Source organism: Pistacia vera, unplaced genomic scaffold (genome assembly GCF_008641045.1).
Source record: "Pistacia vera cultivar Batoury unplaced genomic scaffold, PisVer_v2 Contig1049, whole genome shotgun sequence".
Lineage (NCBI taxonomy): Eukaryota > Viridiplantae > Streptophyta > Magnoliopsida > Sapindales > Anacardiaceae > Pistacia > Pistacia vera.
Genome location: NW_022195081.1, coordinates 96,143 through 108,674, shown reverse-complemented (window position 1 = coordinate 108,674; position 12,532 = coordinate 96,143). Strand labels below are relative to the sequence as shown.

Sequence of the window (12,532 nt, the reverse complement as noted above, 5' to 3'; positions counted from 1 at the left end):
TTGATGATATAATCATCACTGGGCCCTCTTCAGATGCGATTGCCAAATTTATTCAGCAACTTGGAGATATTTTTTCCGTCAAAGATTTAGCACTCTATCTTATTTCTTTGTGTAGAGGCTTTGTTTGATGGTCCTGATCTTTTCTTGACTCAACGAAATGTGTGCCGACCTACTACAACGGGTTAACATGCATGAAGCAAGCCATGTTCCACTCCTATGAGTCCCACTTGCAGTTTATCTAAGTTTGAAGGTCATGATTTTTCTGACCCTCAACTTATCGAAGCACTGTTGGGGCTTACATTACTTGGGTTTCACTCATCCAATATTGCTTTCGCGGTCCACCGTGTTAGCAAATTCATGCATCAACCCAAGACACTCATTGGCAAGCCGTCAAGAGAATCCTTCGTGTATCTAAAATCTAGGTGGGCTATGGACTTCATTTACAGAGTACTTCAGATCATTCTCTTCAAGTATAGTGATGCCGACTGGGCTGCGACAAAGATGACCGACTTAGTATTGGGGCCTACTGCTTTTTCATGGATCCAATCTTATCATTTGGAGTTGCAAACAACAACAAACTGTTGCTCGTAGTGCACTGATCGAATATAAATCCCTCTCCACACCAGCGACAAAGCTACATTGGCTTCAATCCATTCTTCATGATCTGCGACTTCCCTTACTGACCAGTCCCATATTAGGGTGCGATATATTGGAGCTACGTATTTGTCCTCTAATCTAGTCTTCCATGCCAGAACCAAACATATTGAATTGACTTTCACTATGTTCGGGATCAATTCTTAGCTAAAAAACTTCAGGTCTCATTTATACCAAAAAATCACTTGCAGATTATTAACTAAACCACTGTCATCCATTCGTTTTCATCTCCTGCGAACCAACCTTCATTTTCAAGATCTGCCCATTCGGTTGAAGGGGCGTATTGGAGGTAAAACATAATGCTTCTAACGACACAGCAGCAACCAAGGGAACAAGAGTGCCCAGTCAAAACAGAGAAGATTGCAACTGATATTTCGGAACAAGAATACCCAGTCAAAACAGAGAAGATTACAACTGATATTTCTGGCCAACAACTTTGTTACGTTTGTGATAGTGTTTTTGATTTTTGAGTAGCTTATGTATAGGAGAAAGTTATGGAGAGTTTGTGTATAAATATTATACGCTGTACACACTGAAAAACATCTGAAAAACTCTTATCCATCTATCTCTCATCCAGCTAACTTTTACAAGTATATAGCACTTTCAAATTAATATTTATTTCCTTCATTTGCATGTACAACATAAAAGTAAAAATAAAAATAAAAAGAGAAAAGGAAAAACTTAATCAATCCTTTTGAGGGCTTTCCAACCAACTTTTTGTGCATATCAAAGCATTTCTAATCTCAACATCAAGACCCTCACAATAAAAAATATTTTGAAATTCAATCTTCAAGCTAGAAGAATCTGCAATCCCAGTATTAGAAATAGGTATTGCTAAGAAATCACTTGCCATCCTTGCGAGTGTTAAAAACTTTGTAGAGTTGTCGCACCACCAAGCTAGTATATCAAACTCTTCAACGGATGGAAATTTAGGTTCCTTTAAATAGTGATCAAGTTCTTGCTGCGCAGATGTATTTTGTGAAGATGAGCATGGCCTCCCCATGGCATCTAACATTCTAGGACCCTTTGCATATTTATAGTAAACAGTTTTAACATCATCAGTGATCTCCTTAAAGTGTCTCTTGGCTTCATCATCGCCATAGATCTCCTTGTACCAGCACTCTACAATATCCAATTTGAATCGTGGATCAAGAACTATCGCAATCACTAAAGCCAATTTACAACTGCTCCAGTAGTTGTCAAAGTATTTGTCTCTCATAGATGATGCTAATTGAGAAACATAACAATTGTCACTTTTTTCCCATTGAAGCAGTCTCATAAATAGGTCACACAACTTTGGGAAGTACACATTTAGAGTGGTATATTTGCTCTCCGACAAGCTATCAGCAGCTTCTTTTAACAGTTTCGCATACTCAAATGCCACGGTTGCCTTTTCCCATTCCTCCTTTGTTAAATTTACTAACTTGAAATCAGCATCAATTTGCTCCAACTCAGAAAACACTTTTTTAAGTCCAAGTGCTCTCTCAATCATTTTGAAATCTTTACAAATCCACATACAAGGATTTATGGTTTGAAAAGAAGTCATTGTAACGCCCGTGGATTTAATTTTGTCGAATGCACCACGAAATTTTCCTTCATTTGATGGTGTCCCAAAGACATACCGAAAAGACTTTTTTATCTTTTCAAGCAAGTCCTCTGTCCACTCTGGTCCGTTCTCAATCCGCAGATTATCGATTAACCGACTAATGGATGGTAACTTTCCAGCAAAAGGAAGTGAACTTCGTTTATCAAGCCATTTGTTTATCTTGGTAAGTTCCCAATCCCCTTCTTCAATACTTGTTACCATAGAGCACATATCCTTATCGATGTTCAAATCCAAAAGCAAACCTTTCAGTATCAAGAAATTCCTATCACGTTTATCATAAGAAAAATTAATAACCTTTTTCTTCAATCTCCAACTATCATCAATAAAGTGGAGTACTGTCATAATACCCTCAAATTTATCAAATGGTTCAATTTTTAAACTAAAACGACATGGCAGGTTAACTAAACATTTGCCAAGTTTTTCTTTCTCCTCTTCGTAAATATGGAGTACCTCAACCCTTATGGGATTAAGTGAAGAGAACGCATATTTAATTATGTTCTCTACCCGATCCAAATGAACCAATTCTTGACCGATCACTGCTTCTCCAACCATTGATTTATCTGCTCCTCCAATTGGATTTCTTTTACTTTGGCATCTTTCTAAATGATTTTTCAAATGTGTGGTTCCTTTCTTACTTGAACCATCAAACTTTCTTTCACAATGTTTACATATTGCCCATTCTTTTCCATCTTCTTTATATTTTGTAAAATCCTTCCAAACCTTTGAATTCAATTTCCTTCGTTTAGGATGTGACAAGTTCTCCAAATCTGGATTCTCTATCCCATGAACTGGAGCAGTTTCAACTGGAGCATTTTGTTCCCCAGTCTGAGCGATTTGCTGTCAACAAGTCATTATTGATGAGCAAGTATAAAGAGTACTAGAAAGCAAATTATTAGTATCTTTTGCAGTAGCACCCCAATCAAGTCAAATGATTCAGAATATTATAATTAGCTAGATAATCCAAATAGTATTAAATTTACTCGGGTTCCAAATCACCTATACAACCCCAGTAACTTTTTATCAAAGAAAAGTACATTATCATGGTACTAATTTAAGTTTTCTCTTATAAACTTAAATTCGAACTACTGTACAAAAATATAAACCAGACCCTCTCCTGATCCGAGGTTTTACCTGAATAAATAAAGGCTCGTGATTGGTGCATGGTTATAAAATAGGAATATTATAGACAAAAAATCTGAACAATAAATAAGTAAATATACGCACGGTCCTGAGATGCTTAAAAGCTGAGAGAAGCTCACATTAGGAGATGATCCTAATTCCAATGGACCAGTGTATCACTAGCATATACATATTGAGCAAATAAATATATACATAGACAGGAAAGAAAAGGTACCTGTCCATAGTCTTGATGTGTTTCAGCTTCATCATTATAACTTGTATGAAAAGATGTTCTCCCAATAGAATGGGACATTATAGGTGTTCCTTATATAGCTGCAAAAGTTCCGCTATAAGAAGAAATTGATCCCAAAAGTCACTTTAGAATGCAAAATTTGCAACCTATGAAACAAGCTGCAGGATGCTGAAATACTCAAAAATTCCTTTAAAACCAACCAATAATTCACAACAACAAAGAAAAGATGAGTACCAGCTGTGTCAAGTGTAATATGTCAAACAATAATTCATTGATTACATGTATAAGATGAACCGAAAACATAAACTGAGATTTGGTGAAGGTTTTAGTTGATGACTTATCACATTAATTATCACCATAAGGTTTAACTGGAAAATAAATATAAGAGCTAGCTTAATTTCTAATGATAGCATATACTTACTTGAAAATGTCCTGTCAGGAAATTAAGTTGACATGGATATGCTGTTTCTTCTAAAATTCAACTTTTCCAGAATAGTCGTTGATCCCAAATCCTTTATAATTGTGCTAATGTAGTGTGAAAGCTTTTAAGCTTCTAATGTTCTGTAAACATGGTGAATGGAAGGAGGAAAGCAAGTCAACAGGAAGAGACAAGCGGTTAATGCTTTCTTTTCTCTCTCTTTTTGTTATTTATTTTCTTTTTCAATCTTCAACTTGCTTTGAAAAAGACAAAAAGTTATATGTGTCGCCTCGAACTATCCGAAGTCCGACTCTACAATCATTATTGAAAATGACCAAAAGTTGTAATTGACGCCAACTTAATCCAATAAATATAAACTTCTGAATTCAATAGTTGTAATCATCGATAACGAATATCCGATACTCTCTTGATTTGATTTTAGAATTAGGATTGTTTCCCAATTTGAGTTCTCCTAAGTTTCTCTAGAGTTTTTAAAGATCTCATTATGCATGTATATAATCATTAAGATTTGTTTTCGTTTCCCTATATTATAATTAATTATAAAAAATACTTTTAAAAAATAAAATGCCATTAGTTATTATATATATAACAATAATTTGAAAATTAAATTTACCAAACACATGAATATATATATTTTTTAAGTGAACCTCTATGAGGAAAAATATATTAATTGAAAAAAAAAAAAATGAGACGTAAACTAGATTATGTCAATAGTCTTACATACCCAGTAGCAGATTCAATTTTTTTTAATAAGGTTGGTCAAAATAAAAACTAATTACATATTACATTCATATTCTGTATTTTTAGTCGTAATTGTCATAAAAAAAAAAAAAAAATTACATAGTAGTAATTTTTTTAAAAACAATTTGAGAGTGGGTCATGGGCCACTCTCAACTTACTCCCTTGTCTTACCCGTTAAATAAAGATTAAGTACAATAATAAATAAAAAGAAAACAACGCAAATGTATGAATTACTAAACACATATTTATAAATTTTGAAACTCATTGCAACTTTAAAAATAAAAATTATTTTTGATTGATTACTTTTGGAGTAGATTAAAAAGTGATGAGGTTTAAAGCTATAATAATCTCAAACGACCTTTAGAACATCTCTAAATGACTCTTTATATGACTCAAATTATTTATTATAAAAAATTTATCCATAAAAACAAGAGTCCAACAGACTCTTTATTCTTTAAATATAAATTAAAGAGTGAGTTTGACTCTCCAAATTTAGAGAGTCAAATTTCACTCTGTATCCTAATTTTAAATGATAAATTTCATGTTTCTATGTATTTTATTTATGATTTATCTCTCCTATTAAGTTTCTTTCTTGAAAAAATATATTATCTCTCCTAAAATTTAAAAAGTCGATTATTTCTCCTAAAATTTAAACAGTCTATTAGATTTGAATACAAATTTTGTTATTTATATTTAAAAATTAATAAAGATGATTTTTATTTATTTATATGAAAAATGTTCTTTAAAATAAAGAGCATCATCGGATATGCTCTTAGTAGGAATTGTGTTTTAATTGTAAATTCAATGAACAATTATAAGCCAATTTTGATAAGAGTCAAAGTTTGATCAGTGTTGACGTTGCTTTTTTTTGGGCCTTAGTTAACAATATTTGAGCTAAGGTAAACTCTCAATTGTAGCCAATTGGAAAAGACTCATATGTTGGAAACTCGTAAACTCTCATACCAGTGAAAGAACAAACCAAGGTCAACAAAAGGGATATCGAAGGTGTTTGTTGGCATGTCCCCTCCGACGTTTAAGCCGTTGTTCTTTCTCACAAAGTATTTGGACCGTTGTGTGTAAATGAACTATTTAATTACTGTTTGAAGAGGTAAAAGAATGTTTCCACTTTCTTAAAAATCAGTGGTCTATGACAGTAGGTTGTGTACAAGGGAAGAGCTAGAAATTAATTAAGAAGTTATATTTATGGGGGCTCAAGTGTTATGTTAAAAACTACTGGTAACCAAAGAAAACTAAATTTATAGGGAGCAAATTGATATTTTTGCATATGAATTTTAAAAAAAATTTGTGGAGTCCCAGGTGGCCAATGTAGCTCTACCGTTGGTTGTGAATCCCTTAGGCAACATGTTCTCCCTCTCTCAATGGATAATACTTCATATACAAACACTTTATAAAATTTCTCTCATACAAACTAATGTGTTTTAAGATGATTGGGTGATTTTAAATTAAAAATAAATTAAATGAGATTACATGGCAAACTTACAAGGTTGCTACATCAATTTGTAGGGAATACTAGAGGTGGAACAAATGGGCCAGGTTAGACAGGTCAACCCTAACTCGGCCCGTATCAAGCTAGGTTCAACTTGGACCGCCTAAAAGGTCACGCATACCCCATCGGGTGGGTTGGGCCTTCATAAGCCAACCCGGCGATTGACGTGTTATATATTTAAAAAAAAAAAAAAAACACACTGTCCAACCCGCCAGGTAGACCCCCAAGTTGGACAAAAAAAAAAAAAATTTAATTTTTTTAATTAAAAAATAACCATTTTACCCTTGAAATATAACCGTTTTATAGCAGTTGGAAGGGTCTTTTTGATCATTTTCTTTTTCCTTTTTTTCTATAAATAGGGCCCAAATTCTCATATTTTCTCACATCCCAAATTCTCTCATTTTTCTCTATTGAAATATCTCAAATCTCAATTATTCTCTTTGTTGTCAATTTGCTCTTATTTTAATTTTTATTAGTTTTTGCAATTTTCAATTCATATTTTCAAATTTCAATTCTACTTCTTTAATTTTTTATTTCTTCTATATCCATTTTTTTTTTTTTTCTTTTTAACTACAATGGACAGATATTTCCATCCCATCAATTTCAGTGATGAAGGAAATTATCCTAGTCCCCCTAAATTTACTAACGTAAATGCAGTAGATTCAAGTAGTCCCGCTTTCCCATTCTCAGAATCCAATACACCTCATAATATTCCCCCCTACTCCCTATGTTGCTATAGCTCCTGGTGGTTCTAGAAGTCATCCTCGTAATCGTCGTCCTCATCCAACTCCATCTCAAGTACATATCAGACGTTTGGGTGCATTTTAATAAGTTTTACAAGACAGAAAATGGAGTTCAAGTGAAGAAAACAAGATGCAAGTATTGTGGAAATATTTATAAAGCTGATGCAGATAATGATACTAGTACTTTAAAAAGGCATGCTAATAAACATACCACTCAACATGGAAATACAAAAACAATCAAACTCAAATATCTAATATAGGTATTACTTTGCGTTATAATTCTAATGTATATAGAACAATTAGCTTTATATATTGCTATAACTAATCAACCTATTAATATGGCTGAAGATAAATATTTTAAAAGATTTATTAAAAAAATATTTTTTTCCAGGATTTAAAAGTCATTCTAAAACTGCAACTGGAAATGATTTAATAAAATTGTTTGGGAAAATAAAATTAGAATTAAAAAATAAAATACATAGTTGTCATGTTAGTGTGGCTCTAACCACTGATATTTGGAGTGATAAAGCTAAACAAGAATATATTTGTATAATTAGTCATTATTTTGATAACGAGTATAAATTAAATAAATCTTTACTGGGACTTAGATTAATGGATGTGAATCATAGTGGTTAACAAATTTATAATAAAATTGTTGTAGTTTTATTGGGACTTAGATTAATAGATGTGGATTCTTTAGCTTGGATTACTAGTAGTAATAGAAGAAAGGCTGAATTTCAAAATATTTGTATAAAATCAAATATCTCTCCTAGATCCTCATTTTTTGGTTTATTTGGTAGACAATGATTGACATATAGCTCAAAAATTTCATTCTTTTCTTAAAATTTTGTATCAATCCACTTTACAACTTTCTGGTGTGTATTATCCTATTAGTCCATTGTAATACATACAATTATAAAAATTTCATATTTATTTAAAAAAACAGAAACAATGAAATTTTAGCGGGACCAATAGAGGCAATGGAATTAAAATTTAAAAAATATTGGAAACTCATTTTCTTTATTGTTTAGTTGCCATATTTGATCTTAGAATTAAATTAATACGTTTAGAAAATGGTTTAGACACGTTAAGTGAAAATTTACAAGACGAAGCATATGTCCATCAAATAGGAGAGATAAGAGAGTGTCTTACAGTGGTATAATTACAATATGAGAACAAGTATGGGAACCAGCGAAGAGGCGAAATACCCAAGGAAATAGCATCATAAGAAACAAAAGAAGACTTCGACTCCTGGAGTACACTTAATAGGCCGAAGAGGATCCAAACCCACGACATAGCCTCCTCTTCAGAAGCATCAACAATGAATGTACTGTCCTCCATGTAGCTACAGAGTAATGAGCTTCACCAATATTTGGGAACCTCTGACGTGCTACCAACAGATTCACAACAAAGAGTCAACTTTGATGTCTTAGAATATTGGAAAACTAGAAAATATATTTTTCCGGTATTATCAAGACTTGCCCTGGATGTTTTCTCTGTTTCTGTCTCAACCGTCTCATCTGAACAAACATTTAGTGCAAGTGGAAGAATTTTAAATGAAAGGAGGACTAAACTTTCAACAAAAATGATTGAAGTCCTCACATGTTTTCAAGATTGGGAACAGTCACTCCATCAGGATCAATACGAGGTTGTCGATGATACTTTAATAGAATCATTTCAATTTTGTAATATAGATGATACAGATGAGGAAGGTTCTAGTCAACCCCCAAATTAGTTGTTTTGTAAATTGTAACTTTGTAACTTATAAATTAATTGTCAATTATTGCACTCTTTTTTCCTTCCCAAGTTTTTGTCCCAATTGGGTTTTTCTTGATAAGGTTTTTAACGAGGCAATAATTGTTGTAATTTCTTTTTTCTTGTTTTATTTTTTGATAAATGAATAAATATGGTTTTCTTATATTACAATTTAATTGTATTAAAATTGAATTAATATTTGAAATGTTAACAAAAAAAAATTAATTTAATTATTGATATTGGAAAAGTTAGCTAAAAACAATTACAAAAAAGAAAAAAAATAAAAATTTCGGGCTAGCCCAGCTCGGCTCGCACCAAAACCCGCCAGGTTAGGGTTGGCGGGCCGAGCTGGGCCAACCCTTTTGGCCAAGTGGTAGACCTAACCTACCATTTTGCTTAACTTGCCGTGGGCTGGGCCGGGCTGGTTATTTTTCCACATTTAGGGAATACTTTGTATAGATAGTTTGTATATTTAGCATTATTCCTCCCTTAATTAGCACTTATAGAGTTTTTTGTGATGGGACATATGTTATTGATTGGGGCTCTTGTATATTTTACCATCTCAATGTAATCAAACCAACTATTTGTTAGGATATAAGAGAAAAAGGATCAGAATGTTATTCCTTAAAGCAATAGGGGTCTTTGTTTAAAAGACCTATACGATGTTGTTTCTATAATATTTTAATTAAAATTAGTTGAAGAATGTCCTTCTTCTTCTTCCATTGTCGCAGTCTACTTTGTTCACCTCTGTACTATAGAAGAGGTTTTGTAATCTGTTTTACAATTAATGAAAGCCCGTTGCACACACTGTCTTAGTGGAAAATATACTCCAAATTCTTTGATTCTTCTTCATTCTTGACTTGGTATCAGAGCTTCAATAAACGTCTAACGGCTAAGACACCTGGTTCATCATCCATTCCTTTGCCTAACAGCATTGAGGAAATGCTACAGAAACTCTGAATAGGTCTACTTTAGTAATTGCTTTGAGTCTTTGGGTGATAAACCCTAAGCTCACTCATGATTATTACAGATTTTGGAGTTCACAAGTGTTGTTCGCAATCAGCTCACACAAGATGGAAGACCATCTCTTAGGTAAAATCCCTTGCCCTCCTCATTCAGTGTTATCTAAATTGAATGGTGATAATGATCTGAGTCAATTGGGTGAAGGACCTAGGGCTAAGTCTGAATCTGTTAAGGAAAAAATTAATCCTAATTACATCATGTGGAAACGCATTGACAAATTTTTAGTCAGTGGTTACTAGCCTCTATTTATCAGGAAATGTTCAATATAGTATCAAAATGTAGGTTCTCTACTGAGATCTGGAAACTATTGGAACATAAATTCATTACTGATTCTAAAGCACGTGCTTTACATCTCAAGAACCTATTGCAAACCACTCAAAAGTGTAATTTGAGCATTGTGGAATATGTTAAGAAAATTAAGGATATTAGTGAAAGTTTGTCTACAAGTGGTATACTGATTACTAATGAAGATTAGTTGTAATACATACTGGATAGATTAGGTCCAGAATTCAATCTAGTAGTTGTCACTCTTATTTCTAGGCTTGAATCAAAAATTGATTCAGTAACACTTCAAGAAGCTCAATTTTTGCTTTAGAAGTATGAAATTAGGCTGGACAGGTTTAACTCAATAGACCTTTACAATAGCTCAGCTCACATACCTACTTCTAGTGCTGTGAATATAGGAGAATCAGTTACTCCTAATCCTCATAAAAACTAGAATGCTGACAAACTGTTTACTCTGCCACCAAAAAATACCAACATCATTCCTTCCTTAAACTCACTTGGAAATCCACATCCATAACAACTTATAACCTATCCTCAAACACTTACCTAGCCAATTCAAACACATATCCCTTTCATCTAAAAAATAATCAATCCTTTGGACCACGATCTACTGGTTTCATATCTTATGGTAGAGGTAGAGGAAAAGGTAGCAATAGAAACAGGTTAATCTGCCAAGTCTATAACAAAGTTGGCCATTTTGCCATACAGTGTTACCACAGGTTTAACTCTGCATATAATGGGATTTAGCAATACTCTGGACCTTTACAACACTCACATGCTACTGGACCATCACAATTTGCTCCAAACCCTAACATTAATTTCCCACAGTATCACAATTCAATTGTTGGATAGTAGTCTTCAAGCTCTGGTTCAAGACAACTCAATCAGTTTGGCCATAATCTTTTTAGAAACTATGTAGTACCTGGTGCATCCAGTTATGTTCAAGATCCAAGTAACATGATGCAAAGTGTTCTTCAAAATGTATCTATTCCTGCTATTTTTGGACCACCTAGTCAGCAACCTGTCAACACCAACCAAGCATTTGTAGCTATTGCAACTCCTAGAGCCTATGCCACTCAATTTACACCTACTGATCCTGTGTGGTATATGGATGCTGGAGCTACAGATCATGTAGCTTCATACCTGAATCACTTGAAAGTTAGTAAAGACTATGCGACTGGAAGTCAACTCCAAGTGGGCAATGGTGATTTCCTTAACATTTCTCACACTGGTCACACACTTTTACTTAGTAATCTTCAGTCCAAATGCTTGCATCTCAAAAATATTTTGTGTGTACACAATATCACTAAAAACTTACTATCTAAGTTTACCAAGGACAATCATGTAATTTTAGAATTTAATACAGATTATTGTGTTGTTAAGGATCAAATAACTAGGGAAGTATTACTGCAAGGGATCTTAAGGATGGCCTATACCAACTGAAAATCCCGCAGCCAGTTTTCCATTCAAGCCATGTTCATTCTGCATCATCTACACTAAGCACTACAATAAAGTCACACTACAATTCTCATGTCAATTGTTCTAATAAAAACTTTGAGTCTTACTATAGTTCAAACATAGCTACTGGTCCCAGTGGTTCAATTTCAGAGTCTATTATTCCTATTTCAGAGTCTGCATCTCTTGATTCTTGTACTGATCATTTGAAGTCTGTTCATTCTGTTCTTCAAGAAAGTGCCTGTAAAGATGTCTCATGCTTTGTGTCATGTACCAATGAGGATACTAATAAAACAAATTTGCATGGTTTATCTATCTCTAAAGATATAATCTGCACGAATACCAATGATAGACACCATAATCTGTCTAATGTCCAGACCTCTTGTTTAACCACTAGCAAAACTGATCCAAAGTTTATGACTTGGCATAGACGATTAGGTCATCCCCATCATACTGTAAAGCATAAAATTTTGTCCTCTCTTCTCAAACAGTAATACAGTTCATTTCTCTATAGTAACACTAATTAAGGTACTATTTTCTGTGAAGCATGTTAGTTAGGTAAACTTCACAATGCCATTTTTCCTGCTTCCCACTCTCAATCCTTAGCACCTTTGGAACTTATACATAGTGATGTATGGGAACTTGCACCCTTAGCTTCCTTTGAAAGTTTTAGATTCTATGTGCAGTTCCTTGACGATTATAGTAGATACACTTGGATGCTCCCACTCAGAACTAAGGCAAAAGTCAAATCCATCTTTATTAAATTCCACCAGCTTGCTGAAAGACAATTTGGTACAAAACTAAAGTGTCCTCAAACTGACCAAGGTGGAGAGTTTACATCTCTCCATGGATACCTTTCAGAAATTGGCATTCATTATAGACATTTTTGCTCTTAAATTCACCAACAAAATGGAAGAAGTGAGAGAAAGCATAGGCATATAGTGGAAACTAG

The 12,532-nt window shown here is 33.5% G+C and overlaps 1 protein-coding gene across 1 annotated transcript; it reads right to left on the bottom strand.

The window, feature by feature from the left end:
• Nucleotides 1–1,339: 1,339 nt before the first annotated feature.
• LOC116127646 (zinc finger BED domain-containing protein RICESLEEPER 2-like) lies at nt 1,340–3,692 on the bottom strand. The gene is made up of 2 exons (XM_031413294.1): nt 3,615–3,692; nt 1,340–3,097 (listed from the first exon to the last, which is right to left on the bottom strand). The coding sequence occupies exons 1-2, from the start codon at nt 3,690–3,692 to the stop codon at nt 1,340–1,342; spliced, it is 1,836 nt and encodes a 611-aa protein (XP_031269154.1).
• Nucleotides 3,693–12,532: the final 8,840 nt, after the last annotated feature.